The following is a 16,275-nucleotide window of genomic DNA, read 5'->3' as shown; positions in this document are numbered from 1 at the left end:
TTCTTCTCATGGGAATCCTATCAATGTATTTCTCTACTGGTACAATTACATCAATCACATGGTGTCTGCCACGCCTCCCTGCTAGAATATTACCCCCCTCCTCCCCATCTCATTTGTGTAATCAAGAAGCTTTTTGTGGTGAGGTATTGAAATTATGAAACTATCTCATCCCTTCAAATTTTCAGTTTATTCTTTTATTGACATGTGCATGAACTCTTGGTTTCCTATTTTATTGAATGGTTTATAATCTGTTACCACCATTTTTTATTTCATGCTAAATTGCCCCCCATTTGGTCAGTGGGAGCCAAGTCAGTCTGGTTTCAGTGTCTTTTTAACATGCACCCATCATTCTTTGAGCCCTTCCTTGCTTTCTGGAACAAGATGTTTTAGTCTCTTTTCTTGCTTCATCCTTGGAATCAATCATTTCTCCAAGAACCTTGGTTCCTTTTGGTAACAAATGGTATTTTAAACCTAGCTCTGGCTGTCCCTTAGAACTCACAGGGTGTGCTCATTGCTCTTAGGTTGTTGCTGTGCCCAGTCTCTTTCAGCAGACAGAGCTAGAGGGGAAAATGTATTTATATGGCATGTGCACTCGTGTATCCACATGTCCACACACATTACTTCTATATTTATCTAACTTTATATGTTGAAACATACATTTACACAAGTATCTCCAATTCCAATCCCATATCACAGGGTTCTAGATTTAGCTTTCTGCCTCTCTCTGTCTTTAACTCCTTTTTCCAATAGCAAGAATGTGGCTTATTCTTAATATGTGTAATTATTTGATCAGTCCTGCAGTCTACAAGGAGTGTCCCGGCCCCATGTCGTATGGATGCCATGCTCACATTGTGCAAGCTCTGATGCCCTGCCTCGGCTGCCCCACGCTTGGACCTTCATCCTACTCGAGCTCTGACCCTCAACCCACGCCAACCCCACACATGCCCTCCTTTCCCCTACACCCCACAGGGCACCCCTCCACAGCTAGGTCTTGGGCACTGCACTGCCCCTCCTGGGACCAGAGAGCTTGCTTTTCTCTACCCATAAAACAGATTCAGGACTTGATCACTAAGGGGCAAGAAAAGGGAGGTCCAAACAAAGGTCTGAAATCTACAGGGGGCAATCAGGTTCTTCCTCTGTTCACTGGCTTCTCACTGAAACATACACAAAAGAGGAATAAAAGGACAAGATCTAGATCCTCCAACCTTCTCCCCTACCTGTCAGTCAGGAGGTTGTGAGTGTATGCATTGTGTGTGTCCGTTTTATGCTCCAGCAGCCAGACCACCACCGAACCTCTGTGTTCACTGCTTCCTACCCGACCTGACCAATTTCTCGGCCACAGGGCAGAACATTCAGCACTCCATGAAGGGGGGAAAGGCCAAATTGGGTAATTTATTACATTTTTCCTTTGTCTTTGAGAAATGTGAGTGGAGAAACAACAAACTTTTTAAAAAGAAAAGCCTGCTTTTAAAAATTAAAAAAGCAATAAGCAATTTAAAGAAATTTTGTTTTAATTACAAATTTGTTCTAATAAAAATTACAGTAGTTATCCCATGAGTTTTGCTTACTTCCATTAGGGGGAATAAATAATTTTTCTGGAACGAAGATATTTTCCAACTGTTGGGAAAACTCTCTTCAGGGAAGAAACGGAGAGAGTTGCCTGCCTCCAAATGATTGGAGAATATTATTAGTTAGGAATATTTATCCCTTATCTAGGGAGCATTTTTCTTTCTCTTACTGATATTGAGCTGATAGAGGTAAAGTCAAAACAATCCAGACGAAAGGGTCAGTGCAATCAGGAGGGAGTCGAGCAGGCAAGCTGAGGTGGTCACAGGATGATGCAGTCTGCTGACCTTGGCACATAAATCAGCTCTCACAGGTCCTTCCAAGGGTCCACTTGACTTTCTCACCAAGGACACCTTCGGAAAGGGTCACCTCTATTTTAATTTCAGAGTGGGAAGCTCATCTTTATTCTTTTTTTTTTTTTTAATGATTATTTATTTTGAGAGAGACAAAGTGTCAGCGGGGGGAGGGGCAGAGAGAGAGGGAGACACAGAATTTGAAGCAGGCTCCAGGCTCTGAGCTGTCAGCACAGAGCCTGATGTGGGGCTCAAACTCATGAACCGTGAGATCATGACCTGAGCGGAAGGTGGCTCTTAACCAACTGAGCCACCCAGGTGCCCCTCAGCTTTATTCTTATGCAGAAGAAGGCAGCATAAAAATCACCACAAGCCAGGTTGAGGACCATAGTTACCAAGTCTAGAATTTACATTAAACACACACACACACACACACACACACACACACACACACACATCAGAAGAGAGGGAGCTAGTCTCTAAAATTTGCCCTAACTCTTCTACACAATGACACTGGGCTTCAGTCATTCTTGGCTTACTTCTTCTACCTGCCCCCTTGCCCTGAACTGGTCACCTGGAGAGAGCAGCTGGGTGTGAGAGCTTTGTGGGGCCTCCGCAGGGCTATTTTTAACCTGGTATTTTCTGCTTATAGCCTTTCCACTGGGGCAGCCCCAGGGCTGGGCGATTCACTCCAGCTGGGAAATCTGAGAAGTCAGCTCAGGCCTGTGTGGCAAAGGAGGTATTTTTAGCTGAGACTTGGGGAAGTCAGGATTGTCATCTACTTTTGACCTCAGGGAAGGAGACACAAAAGAGCCACGCAAGAGGAGGGATTCCGACTCTGAGGTTCCTTAGCAACAGCCACCACGGAGCTTTATTGTTGGAAGAAGATTCCGTGTCTACTCTGGTGGGGGTTGGGCAGGCCGGCCTGGGGGCCTTCCCAGCAATAGTGCTGCACCCTCCCCACGGAAGCCAGGCCTGGGAAGTCCGCCTGCAGGCAGAGTATTCCCAGGGGCTCTCCCAGTGCCCACCTACTCACCTCTGCAGCCCACCTGCCATATCTGCATCACCTGGAGCTTGTTAGCAATGCAAATCCCGGGGCCCCACCCCAGACCTACTACACTGGAAATTGTGGCAGTGGGACCCAGCGACCTAGGTTATATCAGGCCCTCTGGGTGATTCCCATGCTGTTGAGAAGCAGTGGTCCAATCACATTCATTAACATTCAGAGATAAAAGATCATAAGAGTAAACCTTTAGGGGCGCCTGGGTGCCAGGGTCGGTTAAGCGCCACCTTCCGCTCAGGTCATCATCTCTCAGTCCATGAGTTTGAGCCCCGCATCAGGCTCTGTGCTGACAGCTCGGAGCCTGGAGCCTGTTTCAGATTCTGTGTCTCCCTCTCTCTGACCCTCCCCCATTCATGCTCTCTCTCTGTCTCAAAAATAAATAAACGTTAAAAAAATAAAAATAAAAAAATAAAGAGTAAACCTTTACCCATACCAAATCCACATGGCAGTACATTTTTGCAAACTAAGAGACATTAATTCTTTGTACATTTTTAGATGTAGGAAAACATTGAGCGAATGGTAGAGAGAGCTAGTAACTTTTTTTGAACACCTTTTTTCCTCCTGTGTACTGTATACCCTAATGTGAAAAACCTCTCTCCGCTGTTCATTCTCAAGGACAATGACAAGACATCAACTGAGTTTTGCCATCAAGGGCTGCAACCGAGTCAGAGTCAGAAACAGACCCCACTGCTCGGGGAGAATGGCCATGACGCATGCCAACCCTAAGAATGAATGACTGTGCGTAGGTACCCTAGACTGGGCCGCGACGAAGCCAAGCATTCTAATTGTGTAAGGTGATGTAGCCGTTCTCAAAGAGGTCTTAGAAAGGATGTTACCGTTAGACTACTAGTAAGGAATTCGTTTCCTATGGCTGCTGTAACAAACTACCACAGTGGCTTACAACACAAACTTATTTCCCTATGAATCTGGAGGTCAGATGTCTGCAATCAGTTTCACTGGACCAAAGTCAAGGTGTTATCAGAGCCACTTCCTATGGAAGGCTCTCGGGGGAGAATCTGTTTCCTTGCCTTTTTCAGCTTTTAGCGGCTCCCTGTCTGGAGGGCATGGCTGGTAGGCCTTCCTGCATCTTTAAAGCACCTGTCTCCAATCTCCACATCCACCATCTCATTGCTTCCTCTTCTGATGGACCCTCCTGTCCAAGAACTTGTTGATTACAGCAGGTCCTCCCAAGTAATCCAGGATAATCTCCCCATCTCAGAATCTTAACGAATCACATCTGCAAAGTCCCTGTTGCCATATAAGGTGGTATTCACAGATCCCAGGGATTAAGACGTGGATGGGGGGGGCACTATTCAACCTATCATACTCCATATGGTTCTATACTATCCAAATACTAGCCCCTAGCCACATGTGGTTATTGAGCATTTGAAATGTGACCCATCTGAATTGGGATGTGCTGTAAGAGTATTGAAATTTGAAGGCTTGTTATAAACAAAAAGTAATATAGGGGCGCCTGGTTGGCCCAGTCGGTTGAGCATCTGACTCTCGGTGTTGGCTCCAGTCATGATCCCAGAGGTGTGGGATCAAGCCTGGCATCAGGCTCTGCACAGAACTTGGAGCATGCTTAAGATTCTCTCTCTCTCTCTTCCCCTGCCTCGCTCAAAAAAAAAAAAAAAAAAAAAAAAAAAAGGAATAGATTTCATTAATAATTTTTATATTGATTCCATGTTAAAATTATAAAATTCCAGATACAGTGAGTTAAATAAAATACATTATTAAAATTAATCTGTTTCTTTTTGCTTTTTCAAATGTAGCTACTAGACGGCAAATTACACATGTGGCCGACATTGTATTTCTAAGGGATAGTGCTGCTATAGACCACAAAGGAAGCAAGGTAGTGGTAAATTGCAATTGCTTTATTTTTGTCACACTCATACTTAGAAGGGAGCCCAGATGTAGAGAGCAACATTTCTTCTTTCAACCTTCTCTAGGAAGAGCAACTGAACACTGAATTGAGATTTCAAATCAAGACGGATATCATCTAGGGACATGCACAACAGTAACTAAAAAACAGTAACTGAAATATATATATATCTCTAGCAACTTGTGTTCTTACAAAGCACCTCCACAAAGCATTATTTCACTGAATCCTCCATCATAATCCTGTAAGAGGGACCTTGTTCCCATTTTTCAGAGAAAGAAACTGAGCCTAAGGAAAATGTACTTGCTGGAGGCACAACCAGCTCCTAAGTGACAAGCAAGAGTCTGACCCAGGTCTTCAAGCATGAGCACCCAGGGCTGCCCTGAGCCTATTTCCGGGCTGGGGTTGAACAGTTTAATCAGGTTCACTCTACTTCCTGAGTTATTTTACAAGCAAGCTTCCTAACTTTCAGAGATCCAACAATTCTTCCTTTTTCCAAAATAAAAAAATTTATTCCTTTTTGCTACTCTGAACACTTTATTATTATTATTATTATTATTATTTCTTAACTGAATACAGAAGGGTGCATGTCCTACCTAGCTATTTAAGGAAGATGATTTTTCTCCTGTGTCAAACTGCTCCTCAGCTACACCCAGAGGCATACCTGGCTCCCAACTGGATCCCGGGTCATCTGCTGGAAGACCCCAACACCCATGACTGTCTCGCCCCACTTTCCACCACCCGCAAGCCACATGCATTGGTGAAATGCTCAGCTCTGACTTCTGGCCAGAAAAGATATCCCAGACAGATTGGAACTCTGGTGATCAGATTTCCCCTGATCAGTCTTCCTTGGGGTTGAACAGGCAATTCTGCACTTTGGCAGATGGTCACCATAAGAAGAATCAGCAAAAAGAGCCACAAAGAGGGAAGCAGACGTTAAGGTCTGCTAGGATGCTTCTTCCCCAGACAGCACTTCTCAAAGGTTGGAAAGAGAGGAAGGAAAGAAAAAAAAAAAAATGGTACAATGTGCTGCTCGTTTTCTCTGCCACATTAACACTTGAGCTTTTAGACCGAGAAAGCTTGGAGAGCGTCTAGTCCAACTACCTCATTTTACACATGAGGACACCAGGATCAGATTAAGTGACTTCTGTAAAGTCTCAGAGCAACTTAGTATCAGATGAAGACTAGAACGCCCATTTGCAATTTCCTGTTTTTGTTCAACTTGGACCAAAATCGTTCTGAATGATCACAGAGAAATACATGAAGTAAACTCAGGGAGCATCCTGCTTTCAGGATGAGGCTCTGAAATGGGCACACAAAGGTGAAAATCGTGTGCAGTCAAAATAATCCTTGAAAGTCCTTAGGAGAAGTGCCACACTGGAGACCAATATAACTTCCGTAAACAAATTCCACGTGGTCAGTTTTTCCAGAGATGGAACAAGCTCGTCAGTTTAGCACCAGATTAATGAACTGGCTTGAGGTCAGAGGACAAGAAGGCACAGAATCACATGTAGACCTGCAACATGAACACATAGAAAGGCACCAGTGTCCTGACGCTAACAGTAGACCCCCTTCTCGTATCTCGGGTTCTCATTCCGGGGCACCAGGTAGAATGACCAGCAATGCGATCCATACTACTTAAACAGCTGGCTCTCTTCCCTGCACTCTTGATAAAGTGGCCATTGCTTAGGTGAAAACTAAAGCTCCCGAGGCACATGAGTCTTTGTGTTCTGTTCACTGGTGTATCCCAATGCCTAGTACTGTGCCTGGCATACAAGTGTTTGTCGAGCAAATGGATGGATCTACTGGACAGCCTTCTGTCCAGGCTGTGTGGCTGGATTCTCATAAGCTGAAGCAATTTGGGTCTAGCACAAGACTCTTAACCTCTCAGGGTATTATAGCCAGAAAAATTCACGTGGAACTGTTCATAGAGATTTTTCACCACCCGTGGGGGTCAGGGACCCCCCACTCAAGATTTTCTGGTGCTACTGTGACACTTTAGCAGAATGACCTTCGTGGCTTTGGAGGTGCACTTTCATAGCTGCACAAAGACCTTTCTTTAAAAGTCTCCCAACTGCTGGAAATAAAAGGTGCCCTTCAGCCAAAAGGCTCCCAGCGGTGCCAGGCTAAGCACAGCTAGTGGCACCAAAACGTTCTTCACCACCCACCCCAATATTTTCTGCCCACTCTTAAGCCAGACCTTTGGCTGCCTGGCCTTTCTCCACAGATGTCCTCCCGAGCTGCTGACAGAGTTTCAACACCGATATTGAATGGCAAGATGGATCACCTACAGGACCACCCTGGATCCCCAGCCAGCCCACTGAGCACTGAAACGTCGCTTGTCACCACCAGCTCTGATGGCTTGGATGTGTAGAAACGTACTGCAGGAGAATATTCAAACAGCTGCTGTAAGGTGAGCTAATGGAGGCAACTGCCAGCAGGCTGAGAGGAAAACATAATTTAGCAGAGCTCAGAGCTGAGCAAACACCCCTGCAGAAAGGCTCAAGGATGAGGCGGGCAGACAAGCTGGTGCTCTCGGACCACAGTGGCTCCACCTGAGCCAAGAGATAATAGAGGCTAGGGACAGGGCTGGGAAGAGTGACAGGCTCAGGAAGGGGCTGTGGACAGCACACATAACCTCCCAACCCGTGTGGTGATTCTTTGTAAGAATAACAAACGCTGTGGACTGTGTTTGGAACAAAGCAGATCCAGCAAAGTCCAGAAACAAAATCAACCTCTAGGGAGTTGGGAAGCCAGGCAGGGAAAAGACTATCTATGCTTCTGTGCTGGCTAGAATAGTGTCCCCCAAAACTCACGTCCACTGGAAACTCAGAATGTGACCTTACTTAGAAATAGGGTCTTTACACCATAGGTTAGCTAATTTGGATTTAAATAATTAAAAAGAATACGAGAAAAGAAAGAAAGAAAGAAAGAAAGAAAGAAAGAAAGAAAGAAAGAAAGAAAGAAAAAGAAAGAAAGAAACAAGGTCCATCTTTGCAATTAGTTAGGGTGAGGTCATACTGGATTAGGGTTAGCCCTTAATCAAATATAACCAGTATTTTTATAATAAGAGAAAAGATGGCACAAGAACAGACTCTCAGATCAATGGAACAGAATAAAGAACCCAGAAATTGACCCACAACATATGGCCAACTAATCTTTGACAAAGCAGGAAAGAATATCCAATGGAATAAAGACAGTCTCTTCAGCAAGTGGTGCTGGGAAAACTGGACAGCGACATGCAGAAGAATGAACCCAGACCACTTTCTTACACCACACACAAAAATAAACTCAAAATGGATGGAAGACCTCAAAGTAAGACAGGAAGCCATCAAAATCCTCGAGGATACAGCAGGCACAAACCTCTTTGATCTTGGCCACAGCAACTTCTTACTCAACACGTCTCCGGAGGCAAGGGAAACAAAAGCAAAAATGAACTATTAGGACTTCATCATAATAAAAAGCTTCTGCACAGCAAAGGAAACAATCAGCAAAACTAAAAGGCAACTGAAAGAATTGGAGAAGATATTTGCAAATGACATTATCAGATGAAGGGTTAGTATCCAAAATCTATAAAGAACTTATCAAACTCAACACCCAAAAAACAAATAATCCAGTGAAGAAATGGACAAAAGACATGAATAGACACTTCTCCAGAGAAGACATCCAGATGGCCAACTGACACATGAAAAAGTGGTCAACATCACTCATCATCAGGCAAATGCAAATCAAAACCACAATGAGATAGCACCTTACACCTGTCAGAATGGCTCACATTAACAACTCGCAAAAACAGATGTTGGCAAGGATGCAGATAAAGAGGATCTCTTTTGCATTGTTGGTGGGAATGCAAGCTGGTACAGCCACTCTGGAAAACCGTATGGAGGTTCCTCAAAAAACTAAAAATAGAACTACCCTATGACCCAGCAATTGCACTACTAGGCATTTATCCAAGGGATACAGGTGTGCTGTTTCGAAGGGGCACATGCACCCCCATGTTTATAGCAGCACTATCGACAATAGCCAAAGTACGGAAAGAGCCCAAATGTCCATTGATGTATGAATGGATAAAGAAGATGTGCTATCTATCTATCTATCTATCTATCTATCTATACACATATATACACACAATGGAGTATTACTCGGCAATCAAAAAGAATGAAATCTTGCCATTTGCAACTACGTGGATGGAACTGGAGGGTATTATGCTAAGCAACATTAGTCAGTCAGAGAAAGACAAAAAGCATATGACTTCTCTCATATGAGGACTTTAAGAGACAAAACAGATGAACATAAGGGAAGGGAAACAAAAATAATATAAAAACAGGGAGGGGGCCAAAACATAAGAGACTCTTAAATATGGAGAACAAACAGAGGGTTACTAGAGGGGTTGTGGGAGGGGGGATGGGCTAAATGGGTAAGGGGCATTAAGGAATCTACTCCTGAAATCATTGTTGCACTATATGCTAACTAATTTGTATGTAAATTAAAAAAAAAAAAAGAGGAAAGCACATGGAGACACAGGGAAGAAGGACTGTGGAGGTGGAGCCTGGGGTGATACAGCTATGAGCCAAGGATTGCCAACAGCCACCAGAAGCTAGGATGAGGGGAGGAAGGATTCTTCCCTAGAACCTTCAAGGGACATGGCCCTGCTGACATCTTGATTTTGGAACAGTGAGCGAATACATTTCTATTGTGTTAAGCCACCCAGTTTGTGGTTATTTGTTACAGAGCCCTTGGAAACCAACTCAGCATCTATCTGTCCTAGCTAGTTCCAAATACACCTCTGTACAGTCGTTCATTCACAAATAATTAATAAGTACCCACTATGTACCAGGCGCTCTTCTAGCAATGAATGCAAACACAGAAAAATCTCTGCCTTCTCAGCGTAGGAGCTTCTCAGTGTAGGAGGACACAGAAAATAATCAGAATAAAGAAGTAAAATATGGTCTGTCAAAGGGTAGTGAGTTCAGGAAGGGGTCCTACAGAATAAGGCGGAGGTATTAGTTTCAAATCTAAATAAATCGAACACTCCCAGTAAATTTCGATGCAAACATTGAACCTAGTATTCTAGAACTGTCATTCGTGTAAAAAAAATGGTACAACATGGGAGGGCATAAGGGAGAGAGAAGAGCGTTGCTCTATTATGTCAGAGTTTCTGCTCTAAAACTAGGAAAACCATCAGCCATAAGGCTCATTGTGAAGGAAAAAGAATACATTAGCAAAAACCATCAAGGCTGAGAGGGGATGCCCAAGGACTTTGTGGCTAATTCACACTTGTTGGTTGATTTATAAAGGAGTCTAGCCATTTACCATTCAACAAGTGCCCCGTGTCAAAGACCTCAACAAAACAGAAGTGATTTAGCTATACAAAACCACTCTTTGGGAAGAAAAGAAGCAAAAGGAGGCAACTGAACAGAAAAACTGTATCATCCAAGAGCCTCATTAAATTATCACTCAAGTAAAAGAAAGCTCAAGAGAACATTCCACATTGAAGATGTTCTATCAACATAATACGGTAGCCACTAGTCACGTGGGATTAGTGAACACTTGAAAAATGTCTGGTGAGACTGAAGAATGGAATTTTTCATTTGATTTAATTTTGATGAATTTAAATAATGACACTAATTAAATAACAATGTGTGACCAGCAGCTACTCTATTGGAGAGCACGGCTTTAGAATCACAGAAGCCTGGCTGTGCAGAAAAGCCTGGCAGACTCATTGGATCTGAGATGGGACCAGCTCTGTAAGTAAAAACAGGTTAGGGAGACTTCATAGAATGTACAACTATCATGGATAGTCTTTCCCGGACATATTTATTTCCTTAATCCTCACAGCGTTCTTATAAATCGCCAACAGTATCATCTCCATTTGCTGGATCCAGGTCGAACACCAAGGTTCAACAGGAGTATCTGACTTGCCCAGGGCTTTGTAGCTTTCAAGGGGTAAAGCCAGAGACTTGAACTTAGCTTAGACACCAAAACCCATACGCTACTCTCCGAGGCACCCCAGCTAACAGCGCCTTTCACTCTTGCGATTTTTTTTCCATCCCTACCCTCAATGAACAGTCTCAAACACAAAAGCATGTATGTGTGTGCACTTTGCATGTCCGGGTAGATTTTGTGGAACAGGTTAAGTCTGGAGGTTGCTTGAGCGCTTCCTGCGGATCGAGTGTTCTGTACTGGTCAGTATTCCTTTAGCCAAGCAGCCCCATTTTCCGCTTGGCCAGGCAAAGTGGAATGCCTAAGACAGTGATGGGGCAAACGGGATGCATGGGTGCAATTCTCCTCATGCTCTCCGGGTTATGCCAAAAAATTAACGTTTTGCAGCATCTTTAGTTTCAACACCGCCAGCTAAAGTGTGTGTTCTTGGATAATGATCCCGCCTTCGTCAGTACATCCTGAACTTGGCTCCCTTTCTGGTAGCAGTCGGGCATTCCTTCGCAGAGTTCTGTTTCCACCAGCAAACCACTCTACAAAGACAAAAACCTAAAAACTACAAATGTGTACCCAGAAGCCGTCGGAGGCTTAGCCAAGAATTGGTCTTTGCCGCGCATTGTTCTCAGAGGTTCCCCACGGGAGGAAAGCTCCACTTTCTGAACTGCGAGGACAGCTTCCCGGTGAATGCCCAGCCCGGCTGCATTCCTGTCGGGCTCGCAGCTCCGAGCACCAGGGGCTCGGTCTGGGATTGACCAGCAGTGCTAAAAACGCCTACACCGCCATCCACCGGCCCCAAGCTGGTGGCACCGGGGGTGGGGCGCCCGCCACGGGAGCTGGGGCAGAGTCCCCACAGGATCCGACACGACACCACCCTCCTCCCGCCCGCCTAGCCCTCGGTCCCCGCTCGCACAGAGCCGTCACTGGTCCCCGACTCCGTGCAGCCGGCACCGCGTGGCAGTGAGCGGATTCTGAGACCCTCCTGACCCCGAAAAAGAAGGGCGGTCGCAAATCAGACCCTGTTCCTGGGGGCTCAGGCCAGTGCGAGCCGTCTGTGACGCCCTTCCCTCCCTTCCGTCTCCCGAAGTAGGGGCAGCGCGGTCCCTTCCCAAGACAGGATCGGAGCCCGCCAAACCCAGAGCAGCTCCGAGCCTGCGCCCCCCGGAGGCCGGCGCCGGGTGTGTCCAGGCGGACTTGCGCCAGAGACAGTCGGCGCGCAGGGGACGCGGGAGGTCGCGGCACGCTGCGAGCGGGGCAACGCTCAGAATGGGCCGGCTGTCCGCGGGGGGAGCGAGCGCGAGCCCCGGCTCTGCGAAGGACGGAGACCGAGGGGCGCGCAGTCGGAAAGCAGGCTTACGTCTGGGGCCGGCCGGGCTGCTGCGCTGTGCTCCCGGGGCCGGGGCGTCCCGGGCTTCCGCCGCGTCCCGGGCGTCCGCGGCGCTGGCGCTGAGGGGAAGCCGGGGATCCCCGAGGGGCTCGTGCGGACGGCTCCTGCTGCCGCCTCCCCCGGCGGCCGCGCGCCGCCCAGTCCACTTGCCGCGTGCAGGGCGCCCGGCCGAGGAGGGACTCTGCGGGAGACGTGCCGACGCCCCTGCCGAGGAGAGCGGGGTCTCCGGACCGACCCGACTCGGACGTTGAAGGAAAGTCTGCTCATGACTTTGCGAGGGTCGCGGACGCTGAGCGACCCGTGGAGGAGCGTGCGCCCCGAGGACTGGTTGCTGGGAGCTCAACGCCGCCGGGCAAGCCGGAGCTCACCGACGGCGGGGGAGGAAGGTGGCACCGAGGGGAGGAGGACGCAGGGGAAGGAGGGGTCGACCCCGAATTCATCTGCACTGAGAGGTCATCCGACCTGTTTGCGGGCAAGCGCAATTCGTGGATCTTACCTGCTCCGGGGCTCCGGCTGGGCGGTAGCGCTCTTCCCGAGCCAGGGCTGGGGACTGTTTCCTGGAGCACATGACTCGCTTTTTCCTCTGCCCACTCTTAACCTGGTCGCTTTTCTTTCCCCGTCGTGCCCCTTTGGGGGTGGGGGGGGAGCGTACTACGGACGACTTGCTCCTCACTCAGGAAGAGACAAGTTGAACTTCAGGGGACAGGGGCCCCACATTTTGTCTGCTCCACAGATCCCACCCGCGGACCACTCCCTCCCTTCACTGCCGTCTCTGGGTCCCACCCATACGAGCCCTTAAGGACAGATCCTCCGCAACCCCACCTCTTTTGCATTCAAAGAAGTTACTCTTCAGGGGCAGAGGGGGAGGCCAAGCAGACTGCTGGCTCCCCACCCGCCGGACTTACACCCCGCGAGGACGGCAAGAAAAGAAGACCTGAAATTTTGGGCCCTGGGAGACAGAATGAATAGTTGGGAGCAAGAGTTACTTCTCGGCGCCCCAAAATCTCCTTATCACATCCTACACCATTTTCTTTTAGCCAGAGCTTAGCCAAGTAAAAATCGAAATAACTGCGGGCACTGGCAATAAAAGGCCAACTTTGTTTTCTCAAAAAAAGATTTGACGTTTTGAAGGCGAGCATTATTTGCATTAGACAAATAGAAACTTGCCTTCTGTTACATATTTGGTGAAGAAACTGCTTTTGCAAAACTGCCTGAGACTTTGCTGAGGTTTGCAGGCATGTGGGGGAACCTCAGGCTGCTTCCCTAATAAGCCCAGGTGGCAATTTCCTAGGGTGGGATCCACAGGCTGCCCCCGAGGGGTCCGGGTCCGGCAACCCTGCTTTTCTGTCATTCACTATCATCCGCTCTCCTGCAGACAACAAGGGGGGCGCTGCCGGTATTTACAAGGGTAAAGATTCCTTTCTCATTTGAAGGCCAAGACAGTTGTCATCTGTCCGGGGGTGTGGGGGGTAGGGAGACTACATTGCATTTTTTTCTGAAAAATGAGTTTTTATCCGACTTCGGTCAAGATCTTAATGGAAATTTCAAAAATGATTCATGAGGTCATGGAATACACCCATCTCCATTTTTCTGGTGGAGGCCGTGCATAGTCAACAAAGTATGCACCAGGCACCTGTTCCTTGAATAATATTGCTGAGGGAAACTGTCTACCTTTGTACAACTGGGGGGAAATCTGTATTTTGTTTCTGAAATGAAATGAAACAGTAAAAAAATATATAGTAAAATAGTTGAAACGCTGATTTCATCAGTGTTCCAAACATCAGATTTGAAATCCAGTATCTGACAAGTTTATCATCATTCAAAAAATTAAGCTCTTAGTATCTGAGGCAAGCTTTGTGCTAAGCACTGTACACGGATTCTCTCTTTTGGGTCTATCAACCCCTTTATGAAGTAGGTACTCTTACTGTTTATTTTAGAGATGAGGAAGATTTCGGGAGCTGAAGTGGCCGGTCCGAGGTTACACGGCTAGACAAGTGCTGAGCTGGGATGCCCCGGAAGCCTTGTAACTTCAGGACTGTGTTCTTATTGAAATACTGCCTCATCAGAAGTTATTACTGCAGGGACACCAGTCTGAAAACGAAGAGCCTAGGGGATTCTTCAGCCGCCTCTACCTTGAGCAAATCACGTGGCCTTCCCCAGCCACAGTTAACTCCGTTTGCAAAAGGAGGGTTGGATTCAGTCCTCAAGGGTTCTACAGGCATTCCGAAGGCTGGTATGGATTTGTGTCCCCTCCTTTCTCTTCCACTTTCTGCCCTCTGGTGGAGGTGCTGCAGGAACCGTGAAAGCAAAGTAGATACATCAGTGGATTGGAGATAGCTGGTGTGGACGGGGGTCCCTCTCTCTTCCACACCAGCTGTGTTCTGAGAACTAACACTGCTTGCATTGCTGGTGTCAGATAAGAATTCCTTAAACTTCTTTCCAGAAAAAAAAAAAACCAAAATCCAACCAGTTCTGGTTACCAATGGTACCAGAGTGAATACTTGAGGTATTGGTGGCATGACAGGAAACATCTATTTTTATATACTTTGTACGAAGGGTTTATAATGTAAGAAATCACAAAAATGTGAGAAGCCTCATAACATCTGAAGTACTTCGAATATGCAGAGGGCCCACAGTAATCTTCAATGACCTGAGTTATTCGTTTTTACAAATTTGCCACATTTGCTTTTCAACTTAAAATAACAAGCGCCGGCTAGTCTCTTAAAATGCTTTAATTTTACAAGAGAAACATTTCTAGCCTTTCGAAATTTTTATTGTCTAGCACTTCCAGTGTATGTTCAACTAGTTAGATCATTTAAAAGAAATAAGACAAACCTTAAAGAGGTTGATGGGAAAAATCAACTTCTTAAACATACTGAATGTATCTCTGCAAAGGATAATTTTACAGATGAAACTTTGGTCACATATATGACAGACCTCCTTAGTGCTTAGTACTACAAATGAAGGCAATTTGAGAACAAGAAAAAGATATTTTAAAGCTGCAGCCAGCCTCCGAGGATGGTAATAGGCAAGCAGTGGCTAAGACAGATACGCTACCCCCACGACCTATCTGTTTAGCTATTCATTCAACTAATACTCATTTAGGATTTGCTAGCCACCAGGTGAACAAAATAAGGGCTCCTGCCCTCAGAGAACTGTCAGTCTAGTAGAAGAGATGCATTAAACACACACAAAGATATGCTATGTAAAAATACTTGAAAATAATGTGAGGCTGGCTTTAGGGGGTTTAGAACGTGGCAGTTTTAGCTGAGATCTAAAGATGCAAAGATTTTTTTACAATGTTAAAGAGCAAGAAATAGGTGGACTGGAAATTTACCTGTTGCAGGGGAGAGTTTAATTAAAAAGACAAAGTCAACATACCCTTATCAGCACACTGAAATATTGTGCATATGTTAAGAGTAGCATGGGTAGACCTGCTTTGTTGTACATATTATTACTAGTGTATCAGTCCCCTCCTCTACTGTATCAGAGCAGTCATTCGGGGAAAAGGAATAAGAATTGGTCCAGAAAAATTTCCAAAGGAATTTTTATTTTTAGCGCCCTTGCCCACCTAGTGCTGTTTCCTCACCAACAGGGCCCCTTCCTGCAATTTGTCCAAACGCCCCTACCTTTGGCCAGCATTCTGCCTGGTCTTCAGAGGGATAGTGCCCACCTCATTGACAGTGACCACATGAGCAAAAGCTGAGGTGCCTCAGTTCACGACAGATTTTTCCCCCTCTGATTTGTGAATCCATTTGTAACAGAGGTCTTGAAGTTATGAGATTAAGTCACACTTACCTATATTATTATAGCTTAGATTTTTTTTAAAGTTTTTTTTTTTTTTTAATGTTTACTTATTTTTGAGAGAGAGCGTGAGCCGGAGAAGAACAGAGACAGAGGGAGACACAGAACCCAAAGCAGGCTCCAGGCTCTGAGCTGTGAGCACAGAGCCCAATGCAGGGCTCGAACCCATGAGCTGTGAGATCATGACCTGAGCTGAAGTTGGACACTTAACCGACTGAGCCACCCAGGTGAGTGGCTAAGATTTTCTAAGCACTATGTGACCAAGTACTTCACAAAGTGACATATTTATTTTGTTTTTGATCCTTGAAACAAACCTACTTTCCTTTGCTGTAAAAGGAGAATG

The 16,275-nt window shown here is 46.1% G+C and overlaps 1 protein-coding gene across 6 annotated transcripts in view; it reads right to left on the bottom strand.

Annotated features, from left to right (window-relative positions):
• CORIN (corin, serine peptidase) overlaps positions 1-12,853 on the bottom strand; it is a 250,937-nt gene extending 238,084 nt beyond the window's left edge. For 3 of the 6 annotated variants that reach the window (XM_042936456.1, XM_042936458.1, XM_042936459.1), the window contains exon 1: positions 12,625-12,853. In XM_042936456.1, the coding sequence (XP_042792390.1) occupies positions 12,625-12,696 (72 nt within the window). In that variant the 5' untranslated portion in view covers positions 12,697-12,853. Of the gene's footprint in view, positions 1-2,433; positions 2,590-12,098; positions 12,396-12,624 lie in introns of those variants that run through there. The other 3 variants (XM_042936454.1, XM_042936455.1, XM_042936457.1) reach the window with 2 other exon arrangements.
• Between the last annotated feature and the right edge of the window lie 3,422 nt (positions 12,854-16,275).

The sequence above is a fragment of the Panthera leo genome, chromosome B1 (assembly GCF_018350215.1).
Source record: "Panthera leo isolate Ple1 chromosome B1, P.leo_Ple1_pat1.1, whole genome shotgun sequence".
Taxonomy (NCBI): domain Eukaryota; kingdom Metazoa; phylum Chordata; class Mammalia; order Carnivora; family Felidae; genus Panthera; species Panthera leo.
This window is presented reverse-complemented; position numbering and strand designations above follow the sequence as displayed.